The sequence below is a fragment of the Cygnus olor genome, chromosome 9 (genome assembly GCF_009769625.2).
Source record: "Cygnus olor isolate bCygOlo1 chromosome 9, bCygOlo1.pri.v2, whole genome shotgun sequence".
Lineage (NCBI taxonomy): Eukaryota > Metazoa > Chordata > Aves > Anseriformes > Anatidae > Cygnus > Cygnus olor.
The window spans coordinates 7,316,365-7,331,380 of NC_049177.1; the positions used below are offsets into that span (position 1 = coordinate 7,316,365).

The 15,016-nt window shown below is 36.6% G+C and overlaps 1 protein-coding gene across 8 annotated transcripts in view; it reads left to right on the plus strand.

The window, feature by feature from the left end:
• Positions 1-15,012, plus strand: part of NMNAT3 (nicotinamide nucleotide adenylyltransferase 3) — a 29,778-nt gene extending 14,766 nt beyond the window's left edge. For 6 of the 8 annotated variants that reach the window (XR_005822513.1, XR_005822512.1, XR_005822514.1 and 3 more), the window contains 5 exons: positions 5,359-5,542; positions 9,653-9,762; positions 12,600-12,988; positions 13,913-14,019; positions 14,450-15,012. Coding sequence is in view for 1 of the 8 variants with exons in the window: in XM_040567184.1 (XP_040423118.1) it covers positions 5,359-5,542; positions 9,653-9,762; positions 12,600-12,988; positions 13,913-13,948 (719 nt within the window). In the remaining 7 variants the exon portion in view is untranslated. Of the gene's footprint in view, positions 1-5,358; positions 5,543-9,652; positions 9,763-12,599; positions 12,989-13,912 lie in introns of all 8 variants that reach the window. The other 2 variants (XR_005822515.1, XM_040567184.1) reach the window with 2 other exon arrangements.
• Positions 15,013-15,016: the final 4 nt, after the last annotated feature.

The following is a 15,016-nucleotide window of genomic DNA, read 5'->3' on the forward strand; positions in this document are numbered from 1 at the left end:
TGGTTTTTTTTTTTTTTGGACAAATCCAAAGAACTCTAAGAGAAATGATATTTTGAGGTCTTAGTATGAAATGTTTATTCTAGATGTGATATGTGGAGATCATACAGTGTTTGTTTGAGGGCTGATCGTTGTGCATACCCAGGAACTCTCCTCTAGCAGAGGAGTAACTGAAGCCACAATGTATTTGAGAGTGGCTGGTGGCTGTCTGACTGCAGAGGTAAATCTGCATCTTTAGGCCCTGTAGTTCACTCAGCCACGTGGATGTGATTTATGTTTGTCTAGGTACTTATATGGCATCTGTCACTACAGTCTTTGCACACCTCATCTATTTCAGTGAATGCATCTTTCAAGTACTCTGAAGTGGTGAAGGTAAAGCCATCCATCCTATGAAGAGCTATCGCAAAAGATTGTCCATTACTGTTCTGATATATTTGTTGTTTGCTCTGACTTTCAATGCAATGGCAGCTAAATCGTTTACCCCTTTGATTTTCCTTCTGCTGAATTCTCCCAGGAGGTGACTGAACATAAAGTAAAAAGTCTTGCCTATTTTCTTTTCCTTTTTCATGCTTGACAATCTCTGCATACATGTCATGGGAAGGTAAGCATAGGATGGTATCCTTTTCATGTTTTATTTGTCAGCAGTTTTGAACAATTCAGATATTTGGGATTTCTTGTATCTAGGCATATGGTGCTTTCTTTTTGTTTTCCCACCCTTCATGGCATCAAAACGGTTATCTATAAATAAAGTTAATATCTTGATTTAAAAGGAACAGTTAAAAAGCCTTGCATCTGTTTTCCTAACATTAATAGGCTGAGAGTTCTGGGAGGATAACTGCTGATCTCTTGTGGGTTCAAGGGAAACCATTCCTATTACTTTCATTCAGAACTTTATTATGTGATTTTTAACGTATGTGTAGTCACAGAGGGCAGATTAAAGAAACAATCCAATGGACCATATTTTGAAATACAAGTGTGACAGTGTTTTTTCAGTAAAGAAATGTAAGCTTATTTTAATGTAAGGTACTGGTGCATCTTAGAAGGTTAAAATGTGAGACTGCATTGTAAATATTTCCAACACTTCACTTCTGATAGCAAGTTTTACATCATTTTACAGTGTTTTGAAATAGCTGCCACTTCTTGTCACAAAGCAGGACTGACTTAGTAATCAGTGATTTTCTTTATGTATTTAATGTTGTGTATGTACTGTGCAGTAAAATTCAAACTGCTTATCAGACTCATTTTGTTCTTAGATATGTAGGTAACCTTATGCCCTTAGAATAGGATTAACGAAGCAGATAAAACGCTTGTTCCCAGACAAACCTTCCAAAACCCAGTCCAAAGATTTGCAATCCTGTGTCCTGCAATTGTTCACAATATCTCTGAATATCAGTATCCATTGATTTCATAGTGAATTGGCTAAACCCACTTCCTAGTGAAAGCTGGGAATGGTTGGCCTAGTTCCAAGGGAATTTACAGTACAGATAATCATGTTATTAACTTTATACAGGCAGTTCCAAACCATCTTTCACAACATGAGCTGTTAAAAAATGGTAGGAGGTGGAATGATGCAGCATTCTCAACCAGGCAAGGCATTTTGAAATTGGCAGAACCTGGGAATGCTCAGGTTCTTCTGAGTGTGTCAGCTCCATGCACCTTTCAAAACATACCTATAATGATCTGTGACCAAGGAGTATTGGTTCTGTCACCCACTCAGGCTGAATCCTGCCCTTTGCACTGGTGGACAACACAAGTCAGATCAGTCTCTTGTCCAGTGCTGAAGAGAAAACTGGGGCAGTCTCCAGGGAGTGAGGGGGGAAAGAAAATAAAAAGTTAAAGCCCAGGGAATTTGGTTTGGCTTATGTTTGCAGTCTTTGAATACAGGACAGAAGCCTTAAATAGCTGAATTAAAAGCTGTCAGCTTAAGACTCTTTTTTTTCCTGTGCTGAGAGCTATGTGGTCCTTAATATCTATTATCTACAGGAAAGGAAAATGCATGTATTTCCAGGCTTTGATTTGGTATTGTTTAAACAGTGTCATAGAAGCTACCAGCAAGTCCTTTTTTTTTTTTAAAAACTTACTATAAAGTGTAAACTGGGAGGGGTAAATACTGAATGATAAGGAGTTTCATTGTAACCTACAGACGAAATTGGCATTAGTCAAAATAATTTTATGTAAGCCTGTATCAGCAAAACTTTTAAAGCTTTATAGTTTTAACAGGAACATTGAAATAAGAGTATTGGTTCATCTGTTCTTTTCGCCCATGTGAAAGCATCAAGTCTTACATGTAATAAACTTTGCATGGAGCATGCATCTTTTGATGATGTTGTTCCTTACAACTGTTACATGTTGGTACTGCCTGTTTATAGTGTCATACTGTAAATCGAAACTCTTAGCTAGAAAGCTTTACTTGGGGTAGTTAATTTGGTGTAATAAATCAGGCAGATAAATGAAATGGTCTAATGCTTAAGGATAAAAATGCAAAGGTGGCCTAATGTTTTTCAGGCAGTGCTCAGCAGGGAGTAAAGTTTCCAGAAACCTTTAAAACAGTACTGCCTCATAGTACTTATTAAATAGGATTCTGGAAAAAGGAATAAATTAAAACAATACTCGAGCACAAAGTCCTATTGCAACCTGCTCTGGAGATGACAGAAGGAAGAACAGTGTTGGGGTCATTCCTGCTCACTGGGTAGGATAACACTACATCTGCAGAGATTCCCTGTCTGTCACGGATTTTCCTGTGACACTGAGAGAAAGATGGGTAACGATCTAGTTTTGTAGTCCATCCTCAAAAAAATATTTACCTTTATCCATTTAGCAAAGAAACTTCAGCCATGAATGACCTCTTAAAAAAAAGAAAAACAAAACAAATAAAACTGTATGGGAAGCAAATAACAAGTGTGCTCAACTCTGATGATAGAAAAAAAGACCAAAAGCCCTTTAAAGATTAGAAGAAAAATAAACATATACAACAAAAATATCTGAAGTCTTTACAAGCTCCTACTTGAAAGAACAAAAAAAGGGGAAAAAATCTGGTGGTATCTAGAGTCCAAAGAACTAAGGTTATTGAACCCTAGAATAAGAAACAAATTCTTCTCATCTAGTTTGTTTTTTGTAGTTAAAACAACATTTTAAACGAAATACAGTTTAAAAATAGTTTTTAGTTATTACTCAACAGGACAAGCAACAACAGATTTCATGATGACAACAAACAGCATTCCAAAGAAGCAGAATGGGAAGGCAATTCTGAAGCAAGAAAGGCTTGAAACTACCTGTAATTTATGGAGCAAGGAAGAAAATATCAGAGGAAATCTAAAATAAATTTTAAATAATAATAATAATAAATTAATGATTTCCTTTTTCTTGCCTACCAGGATTGAAGGATGTGTTTGAGCATGCGAACTTGTGAATTACAGAAGAGGACACAAGTTGTTTAGAGCCAGTAATAAAATATTCTCCTGTATTTTGAGCCATAAACTCGTATTTTTAGGTTGTAGCTTCTTATGTGTGTTATGGTTGCGTAGTGCTAGGTTGCCCAGTGGTTGTGAATCACCTCAAACTGTTACGGTGTTTGATTTTCAGTATCTTCAGTGTTAGCAATGATTCTTTCAGTTGATTTAATTTCTACTTTAGAACAGGAAAATATGACATTGGAAGCTCTCATCTCATCCAATTTATTCAGTTCTAGGCCAAACTTGAGACTGAAATGTTTACAGCTCTCAAGGATATGGCAGAGCTTACTCATTCTTGGCTAGCATGACCATGCAATTTTAGTTTTTACGTTTAATACATCTCTTTGAAATATAATGGAACAATTTTTATATGTAGAAACTGACTGGTAAGGAACTGAAATGTAGAAGAGAAAATTGTTGTTACCCTCATTAAGGGTTTTTTCTTATACATTAATGAATTCATAGTGTAATTGCTTTCCCTGTCAACTGAGAATTTACAATAGCGCTGTGTCTTATCAAAGTATCACAGAATGGTTGTTGCTCCTATGTCAAGAGGAAATATTTCCAATTTCAGGTCAACAGATGGATTTAATTATATACACATCTTTGCATGTTCCTGGGAAATCTTATCTTGCGCTATTGACCATTTTGGCTATACTGAGAATGTTTTTAAAACAGAGGATAGGTTGGGTTGACATTTTCACAGGAGATAGGCCTGTAAATAGCATTGAAATTTAATGCTGCTTTTTAAACTTCACCTCCCTTAAGTAATTTTGAAAATTTTACTCCTATTATATCAAAATAATTGTTACATTACTAAATTGCTATTTAAAATTATTAAACTGTTATGTGCTACTATCAGAAATTATGAGTCCAAGTTTATCATTTTCATTACAAAGCTCTGGAGGGAACTTGCTGCATTCTGTGTTTTTTTGTTTTAACAACTGAATTTTTAAAAATTATTTTTTTAATCTTCAGTATTATATTTATCATAGTTATTTAAAATGGATGTGTTAGACTAGAATTTTTGTTTGTTTATTTGTTTGAAACACCTTTGCTCTCAGTTTGAGGGATGCAACTCATATCAGTGCTTTATTTCTCAGACTTATTAAAATGAGAATTACATTTTAATCTAGTTCTGTTTCCTTATATGAAACCAGAACTGCTAATCCTAACAAAAGGAGCTCATATTAATGTCTACATTACAAGGGTAGAAAGATATGGGCATATTTTTCAAATTTAATTAACATGATCAGGCAGATAGAAGGGGTGCTTAATGGCAGCTCAGCTGATGTTTGGCCAATAGTTTCATAAGTCTAATTTTAGACTCCATTACCCATCTTTGTTTTTGAATCATCTTATTTGTCTGACTTGCGTTAATCACAGCCACAATAACATGCTATATTTCTTGCTTTAGCACGATGAAAAGCACACTGACTCTTGATAAATAACAAGCACGAGACACTTAAGAACAACCCAGTGGTCAGTTAAGTCATCCATTATTCTGGCTGTCTAAAAGCTGTACTGATACAATTATTGGAATATAAAATTTCATTATATCCAGCAATTTTGATAGCTTGCATCATAAATTATAAACATCTCTACTTGAAAATTGCATGTTTATCCAGATATTGTGTGTTGAATCATCTAATGATACAAACATATTGATAGTACTTATAAGTGGTTCAGAGTAACAGGAAGGTTGCTTTTCAATTCTTTTAAATTATTCTTTTCTTATTAAAAATATTACCTAGATAAAAATGTTATTAAGTGGTTCGTGGCTTCCTGTAACTTTGAAGTTTACCATGCTTTTAGCAGGAGGCTGGACTAGATGAGCTCCCAATATTCCATCTACCCTAAATTTTGAAGATCCTATGAATATGGCTATTTTCTTTTTTCCTTCTGAAAGGAAGATACCATGTGATAGAAGGCATAATGTCACCTGTCAATGATGACTACAGAAAGAAAGGCTTGGTTTCAGCAAGGCACCGGGTAGCAATGGCAAAACTAGCACTGGAGACATCTGACTGGATTCGAGTAGATCCATGGGAGAGCGAGCAGGAGACATGGACAGAGACAGTAAAAGTGTTAAGGTAATTACATTGCTTTTTCTTTCTTTATGAAGTTACTGACTGCCAGAAATCTGTCAGGTTGATGGATCAATGCACAGAACTCACTCTTGTAAAACACCCGAGCAAAGCATGTCTGTTTATGGCATCTTCTCCTACGAGATAAAGTATTATATCTGTGACGATAGAAATTCATGTCACTGTCCTCTGAGAAAGGTTGTGTAGTCAGTATTTCCATGTCTGGAGTCTTTTTCATTTCCCAGTGCAAAGCAGAAAGGCTTCCCCCAGACCTATGCATTGGTACTGCACTGCGTAGTAATGTGCTTGTGCCGTGTAAGTCACTAGATGCCATGTGGAAAGCCTCTTTGACAACAATGCGCCCTGGAAAGCCATAGTCATTGAAAGAGTTGGGCAGCAAAGTTCTTGGCTCCCTTGTTATTTCTCTAGCTTTTGAGTCACTAAGCAGGTAATAGAGAGAGATCTCAATCAGAAACTAACAGAGTTCAAAACAGCTCTATTTGTCAGGAGCACCCTTATTCTAGATTAGCTACGTTGGCAGTATTATACCTGCAGGTTTATCTGTTCGCACTTCCTTGAAAAGCTTTTTTTTTTTTTTTTTAATTCTAATGGCAAGTGAAACCCAAGCCTATAATTGCTGAAGTTCTCCACAAAATCACTGAGTTTGCTGTTATTGTGCTAGAAGGAAAAATAAAACACTTTGTCTAATACCTGCCTAGAAACATAACTTTTCCCCATGTGCTTGCTGTTGATAACAAATGCATTACAGTGCAAGATATAAAAACGCAAAATTCTTGTGCTGAGCACCTTCTGGAAATAAAGGTACTACAAAAGTCTACAGGCACCGTTAAAGTGCAAGACTTTTTGGATGTCTTTCAAGAAAGAAAGTGTGCTGTAAGAAGTATCAATTATTTCTTATTCCTGCTCAGATTTTCTAACTCAAAACAGTTGTTTGTGTAGCTGAAGGCTTTAGCATGTGCCTTCCAGCAGCTGCCTAGAAAGCTCTTAGGGCTCTAGGTGAAAGCCATTAAAAAAAAATAGACCTGTTACTTCACAGAAGCATGCATAAGAACACCCTGTGTACTTGCAAAACGTGTAGTGTACAAAACAGCTAGTGCAGCCTTTTAGTTCTGCTTTTCCTTGGATCACTGGGTGAACACAAACATCGAGTTGCTTCTTTCCCCCTTCCCTCTAACCAGCAGAATAGGAGTAAAGGGTGGTGAGGGGGCTCAGGACACCCTGCTAGCCTGTCTTCTGAGAAAACTTTGCTCTCTTTTGTCTAATTGCATTGGTCAGTGGTATGCACCAGTGAAGGAGATCACCAACAGTTCTGTCCTGCGACGTTAGCTGGGTATGGGATTTCTCCCCCAAACTTAAGCTTTGTAAAACTAAATCCTTGCAGAGAAGGAGCCACAAATCCTACTGATCAGGTGATCCTACTTACAAAGACTTTGATCTTGCGCAGTGCCAACTGAATTGAGTACTACTTGCAAGATTGCGTTTGTAGATTGTAAATTTAGGATAAAATGTACTGCATATAAAAAATAGGATAAGAGGTACTGTAAATAAAACCTGTATGCATAACTTTTTCCTTAGGAAAAATAGTATCAGTGTGGCATGAGCAGCCAAACTGCCTTTCTGCCTGGAAAGTAAGCCACTAGTTTCATAAATAAATTCACAAATTGTTAAAATGGATGCCTACAAAGGAGAGAAATTACTTTGAAGCTTTTTTTTCCAAACAACGACCCATATTAATGAGCTGAATCAGTGCCATAACTTAATGCTGAACCCTGTCCCTTGAAAGGGGAAGCAGCATCTTCGTGAAATGGCACAGGTTGGTGCTTTGGTTTTTACACAGTAACTGTCACATTTGAATATTAAAAAGAAGAGGTGGTTTTAGGGCTAGATCCTTTTTAAGGTTCTCCCCTAGTTAGAACTCATTGTCATCTCTGCTGTAAGCTCCCTCAGGTAGGAAATGTTAGTAGCAGTAGGAAGAGATTTTTTTACTGCAAGGCAAAGACAAAACCTATTGTACCTAGATGTCTCTTCCTTCTAGTGTTTTGAGTTATACGCTTAACTGTAATAGAACATTGTGTCCTGAAGGGGAGGCATGAATGGCCTTGTCCTACAGTATTTCTTTTACCTGTGTGTGCTGATGTTGTCGTATTTCATCAGAATTTGTGGACTTTGCAGAGGCTTCCAAATAGTTATGACGTAAAAGAATTTTAAGCAGCAGAGCTGATATCCCACTTGTGATGATGTTATTAGTTGCCTCTTACATTGAATATGGAAGTTTTGAACTGTCCCAGTGCTTGCTGGTGTGGTTTATTTTCTTACAATATTGTCAGAAGAACTATTAACCAACGAACTACATCATTCCTCTTGTAATGTAGATTTAATTGTAGTGCAGGTAGAAATTTGCCAATTCTAAATTAAATCATGGTATGCCTTACCCAACAAGATTTTCTGAATTGTGCTTGTGATTTTAATTATATAGAAACTTGAAGCTTCATACAGAGTTCAGAAAATGCTTGATAAACTGACAGATTGGCTTGTCCTTTTTGGTGTCTCTTTAAAGTAACATAATCCTCCCTACCCCAGCATCTGAAACGCCTGCTGAACAGACCTTTTGGCAGTTAAGACTTTGCATTACTTGTGCTGTTAGTCCTGCAGTGAGTTCTTTGCCAAAAATTCTTATTTTTGAATCGAGGCCCAAGAATGTCAATCCACAATGTGAAGTTAGTGTACTTGACTATACATAGCGTCAGCCTGTTTACAAGAAGGCAGGATTAAAAATAGAAATGTAGGAAGACACAGGCCAAGCTACTGCTACCTACTCTCTCCTGCCATATGTCCTGCACCCCTTGTCTATACAGTTCCTTTAGACAGTGGCTGAGCACCAAAAATGACTGGAGATAATTATGCAGCCTGGCTAGGTGTATATTCTTGGCACTCGTGCAACTTATTACTGTGGCTCAAAGTATTGAGCGTGATTTGAAGAGTATATATTTAAGTCACTAAACTATAAATTCATTCCTTAGGCAGACGTTCAAAAGGTTATTTATGGCTTTGTACATATTCTGAATTTGGACAGAGTTAAGGGCAAAACTTTACCTTGTAACCCATAGTCTTTGCTCTGATACAGTTGTATAAGACCTCACAGTCATTTTACTTATATATTTGCTGGACAGACATAAGGTGCTGGCTTTTGTACTCAGCTGTGACTGCACTGTTTAGCAATACGCTTGCTTCCTGACATGATGTTGGCTTGTGCCAATTAATACAAGCATTGCATAAGCATGGCTCGGGATGATGCAAGACGGGCTGTTCTAAACAGGCAAGGCTGTGCTTGAAGGAAGAAAGCTGAGGTGTATGGTTCTAACATTGGCACTTGCCTTCAGAGTCAAAGAAGGAGCCACCACCACGAGGAGGCAGTACCAGCGTACAGTGGGGCACCAATGGTGCACAGCAGCAAAAGAATAAAGTAATCGAAACTCCAGAAAATGACAAAATAATCTTTGCATGTCCTCATGGATCTGAAATCGGTAAAGTCAGAGGCATAGCAGGTGTGCAAAATTGTACGAGACCTGTGTATTTTGAATTTCTGGGGATTGTGACCACTTTAATTAAAAGGAAAAGCACAAGGTGAATGATCAGGGAACATACTTTTGTGGAGAAGAGGTTGAGAGAAAACTCGTGAAAACTTTTAAAGAGCAGGCATTATAGAAACATTGTGTCTGAGGGATTCTATTTAATGAAGAAATTAAATATACTGATTGAAGTGTGCTTTTTTTTTCTAGCAAAAACCTCCATAATGTTTTAAATTTAATGTTGCTACAAAATTTTCCCTAATAGTAGAATGTCAAAAAGGAATTGAAAAACAAAATGTCATTACATGGATTGCTTGTGGATTGTGCAAAATTTAACTACATTTCTACTAATCTCATGGTAGAAGGAATATAGTGGTGTTTTTTGTTTTTTTTTTTTAACAAATTATATTCAAATCCAAAGTGCATAAAAGTAGACTGTGTTCCTGAATCTGAAAGCACCGGGTAATCGCTTTGTGGATCTCTGAGAGGATTATCTCACACAGAAGCCTTTATTTTTTAAATGCAGGCACCATTACAATGAATCACTCAGACTGCTGCAGTACAAGAAGGAATTCATGAAAAACAAACAGCCTTTAGAAGGATCTACAGAGAATTCCCTTTCTTCCCACTACACAGGTTGGTTTGTAAGTCTCAATGTGACTGTGTTCATTAAAACAATAAAAACAGCATTAAGAACAATACAACTTCACCAGATTGGACAAATTGATGAAGTTGAACACAGTAGCTGCTAAGTTTTGAAGATTGGAGCAACCTGCCAAAAACAATCCATGCCAAATGCCAGCATGACTACTGGTGCGGTTACTCTGTAATAATTTCCACACAATAAGGAGATTACCACAACTCTTCTACAATAAGGAGACTTATTTCTGGGTTGTATTAATTTTTGGTTTTATAAGCATCGGTTTAGCTGTGTCAGAGATGTATGCTGTGGCCTTGCTGGTTTTGCTAAGTATAAAGTATATTATTAAAGAATATCAATAAGTATAGAGATTATCTATAATTGTAATTCTTATGTTATACAATGAACGAAGTATATGGATGCCAAATCTTTGATGCTAATGCATTGTTTGGTTTGTTTGTTTTACTGCATTTCTGGATAGGAAAGTCTCTACTGGCATTAGTAGTATGACAGATTTTGGAAACACTGTCAGCTTTTGGTTTCCTATTTTGTCATATTCCCTAGCTCTGTGTTTTGCTAGGGTACTGGTCGATTTCTGATACTTTACATTTTTCCTATGGTGTTGTACCACTACTTGGACATGAATGATCTATTTAAGTTATTCATGGCTACGCGAAGATTTCCAAAGCATGGGCTGTTCTATCATTAGAAATGATAGAGGAATAAAAGTCTCTGGTATTTGGACTGCAGTTGAATCTTGTCTGATGGAGTTTATCATTGTTGACAAGTGACAAGTCACGTTTTTCTCATTACCACATTGAGGAAAATGAGTGGAAAAGCAGGTGAGACTATTTCAGCTTTCCTTGATGTAAAATTTCTCCTTTGGGTATTATTTTCTTTAGCTTTTTCAAGCTTTATGGCATTTTCTGTAAAAAAAAAAAAAAAAAAAGGCAAATTTTCAAACTAGTCTTTCTTTTCTGTTAAAATTCCTTAGTATAGAATCAGTCAGTCATAAGCGCAGGTTTCCCCCAAAGTCAAAAACAAGCTACAGCAATAAGTGGGTGAAGAGAAGGACTGGCAAGAAATAGAACTCCTTGTCTAGGACATGGTGGCTGGATTTTTTTCTACTCATATTCTATTAGACAGTTAATCCCAAAGAACAATCTGTTGGTGTGGACAGGAAGAAGTCTAGCAACCTGTTGCTACTTACTTTTTCAGCCTTGAGCACTTTGTCAGACTGGGCAACAGTATGCGCATGGTTATATTAAACACATGGCCCACCAAGAAGGAATGGAACAGTTTTTCCCCACTTCATTTGTTCACTAGCATGCTGTGGAGTGGAGCACAAGGAAAGATCGAGTGCTACTGGGAACTCCAGATCAGAATATAGTTCCTTCCCTCTCTGAAAAATGTATGTTGGTCGGCACAAACTTTCTAACAGGAGGCAACTGACACTCGGTTTTCCCTCCCCCCACATCAACCTCCCAACAAAACCAATGAGGAATCGATGAAAACTATTGAGTCAGGATTTTCTGTGAAGTTTGCAGGAAGGCTCTTCCATATAATGGAAACTTTCACAAAGTTTGGGTTGGATTTAATGGTACAAAATTCCATACTATTTTTCTACTAGGTGTATGTCTACTAAACTGTAAGATTCCTTTGTTGCTGACTGTCATTAATTTGTTTCACGTACAAAAATCGGGTCATTGTAGTATGCATTGCAAATAAAAAGGTTCCTTAAGGAAAGGTATTGACAAATGATTGTGGTTTTGTTAAACTTAGAATAACTTATTGATGCCATCTATTTAGGACCTAGATGGAAAAGACAAGACTACTGTGTCCTTTTATTTGATTTTTAGTGTCCAAACTCTAAGCATCAGAAACAGCTAAAACTAGCTTCTTCTCAGAGACTGGTTATTCTTCTGTACTTGATAGCCTGTAATGCTTACAATAACTTGGAAAAATCTCAGGATAGCTCATACTTCTTTGCCTTATGGTAGCATAAAATGTAGATAGTCTTATTGAAAAAGTTAGGTGTTAGGGCAGCTCCAGATCTTCATCTGAGTGTTCAATGTTTTTATTCAAAAGTAGCATCCCGATCAGTGTAAAATAGGGCTGAGCAAGTCAGATAAAACTAGCGTATTACAGATTGCTTTGAAAGGACTTCCAGAATTATTTACATCTAATGTTTCTTAAAAGCTCCTCTCAGTCCCTCGTACTGTCCTGCTAGGATTTGCTGTCCCTCCTTGATTCACCAAGTATAGCTTCACATGCAGTGTTTCTTCTCCTGCTTAGAAGTGATGGTTGATTGTCTTCATTTCATTTTGAATTGAATTCCCTGCACTTCATGTCTCTTAGTTGCCTTACGCAACAGCTTTGCTGTCACCTTTAAAATGTTTTTTCCTGGCGTAATCCAGCAACAGTCATCCTTCATTAGGCCTTGCTAATTCTTAAATCCAGCTACTTCCTTTGTATTATTTCTCCTTAGCTTACCCTCTCCTTTCTCGCTGCATAACGCTGCAAAAAACTAGGATTTGTTTGCCCACCATTATTTATCAAGCTGTACTGATCAGAAACAAGCAACAATTTCCCTGCTTCAGACATACCATAGCCTGAAATAAAGGTTATTGCACTTATCAAAAAATGGAGCACTGAAACATTTGGATTATTATTATTTGGATATTATACCATTACAGTTAGTGGAAGCTGCAGATCATTACTTAGCAAAGTGTCCTTGAAGGGCTGAAGACACATGCTTCTTATTGGCACAGATCTGGGGATGTGTGGAGATGGATTTTTTTAATGAATCTCTCATTTATTTTTCTCTTAACAGTTCTACCAGAATTAAAGCTGCTTTGTGGGGCTGATTTTCTACAGACGTTTCAGACACCCAACCTCTGGAAGAAAGAGCATGTCAAAGAAATCGTGGAGAAGTTTGGGTTGGTCTGTATAAGCCGTGCTGGCTCTGATCCTGCTCAGTATATCAGAGAATCAGAACTCTTAACTAAATTTCAGCACAATATCTTTCTGGTGAAAGAATGGATTCAGAATGAAATAAGTGCAACACTGATACGTTATGCCTTGTGCAGAGGATTAAGTGTAAAATATCTTGTCCCAGATTCTGTCATATCCTACATTGCACACCATAATATCTACACAGAAGAAAGTGAGCGGAAGAATGAAGGTGACTTGCTTCAGCCTCTTAGGTTGTATAACACAACAGTAAGCCCACTAAATGACTGATGCCGGTAGTGTGTGGAGAGGACAGACATTGCATTTTTTCCATGTGAAATTTTGGAAAGATATTTCTCGTTAATAAGGGGAAAATACATCAGCCCAAAATTTCTTGAATTCATGTGGTGTTTTAAATTCACGTTTTCATTTGTGGCAGTGCTTTATCAAATCAGCACACTCTGTTGAATACATTAAAAATAGAAGAAATAAGATTTTAGCAATAAATAATAATCTCCAATAATACTTAAAGGTCAAATATCGTACTTCTCTGAACTGTAATTCGTTAATCCTACAGGCAGTTTAGAATGAAGATGCCTTACTGTTCTGAAGCAGCAAAATTAAATGAGCCATAACTTCTTATTTATATATAAATATATATATCCTTTTACATATAAAAATATGTATATATATTAAAATGTGTGTATATATATAAAAAACACTCCTAAACTTTTGACTTTCTGGACCCCCGAATAATTTTTGCTTCTGATGGGTACAAGTGGTGTTTTGCCAGTTAGGACAAAAGATAGAATAGAGCCTTTTTGCATGCAAGCGCTTAAATATGCATGCACCATTCATGTCAGTTGTAAATCTCCTGATTTACATATGAAAGACAGTTCTTATCATTAAATGTAAAGTGTTTCTTTGCCTCTGTGATCCAGAATAAGTAATTCCAAGAGTAAGTAATTGCCAAAACCATGGAATAGATAACATATCCAAGAGGACTGGGTCATTAGCAGCTTTTTTTGCTGTTGAAAAAGTGAGTTAATGTTGTCAGTCATATCATAAAGCGAATCAAAATGTAGTTGATATTCTCCACGGATGAATTTATCTTCTTAAACTCGTATTTTCTTGTTCCTTTGGCATGGTAGCAATGTAAAAGAAAAAAAAATGTTTCGCTTTTTTGTTTTTCAGAGAACCCTAAACCCTAAAAAAGACCTTTTTTCATGAGTAATACTAAAACACGTCCAATCTTTACTAGGCCGGAGAGTCAAGCTCAAATTTTTGTTGTATAAAAAAATGTAAGTTATGTTGTCTTTTTTTAAAGGTATATTTATTTTTAAGTGATAGGAAAAGGTGGTATCAAACAAACAAGGAAAAAAAAAAACAAACACTCTTAATTCTGGTTTGAATATAACAAACTAAAGTTTCAGTAAGTTGTTCTTTTCAGAACTGTTACTTAGACTAGGTACATCTATTTGTAAAGAAAACCATTAATTCAGCATAGTCCTCTGTATTGATGAACAAATAAAATGGAAAAGATACTGGTTTTGTGCCAAAATAGAGAAGTACTGTGATAACAGCATAGGGCTTAAACTGTACCATTTGAAAAGACACGAGGGAAAATAAATGAAAATAGCTAAGAGGCTTTCTCAGTTTTTGAGCAGTAAGGCTAGCTTGACAAATCTATTCTTTTGTATGTTGATTGCCTATTTTTCTGATCCAATCTAGCTCACTTTTAACAGAAGACACCTTCAAAGAATAACAGGGGGATAGCTATTCTGTGAGCAACAACGAGCATGTAAAGGTTGCTATAAAAGCACTGCAGTATCTTTGATTTTCCTATACTCAAGGAAGGAAAACAGCCAAAAACCTCACTTGAGGCCTCAGAAAGGTGTAGTTCCTTTTTTACTTGTTAAACAGGTCTGCATAAAACCATGGTGTAGTAGAAGACTCACTACTACAACGGACTTGTTGAAAACTAGCTACTGGCTTGTCTGAAAGCAAATTACTGTTATGTCTTCTCACTGAATGATTGCTAGTGTTTGACGCTTTCTGTAGTGTCACTAAAATGCAAATTATTTTTTGACATAAAAGCACACGTTTGACTCAGAAGGTTCCTGCTCTACAAATTACTAAAACATAGGAGAGTTATTCCTTTGCACTGCCGGAATCAGGGTGTGGAACTGCAAGGACTAGTGCATTAGAACTGGTTGGATGTTATCCCTTTGAAATAAAGAACTCCGCTCACATAGTATAGCGCTGTACTGGGTGAGGGTGGAAACATGGGCATACACA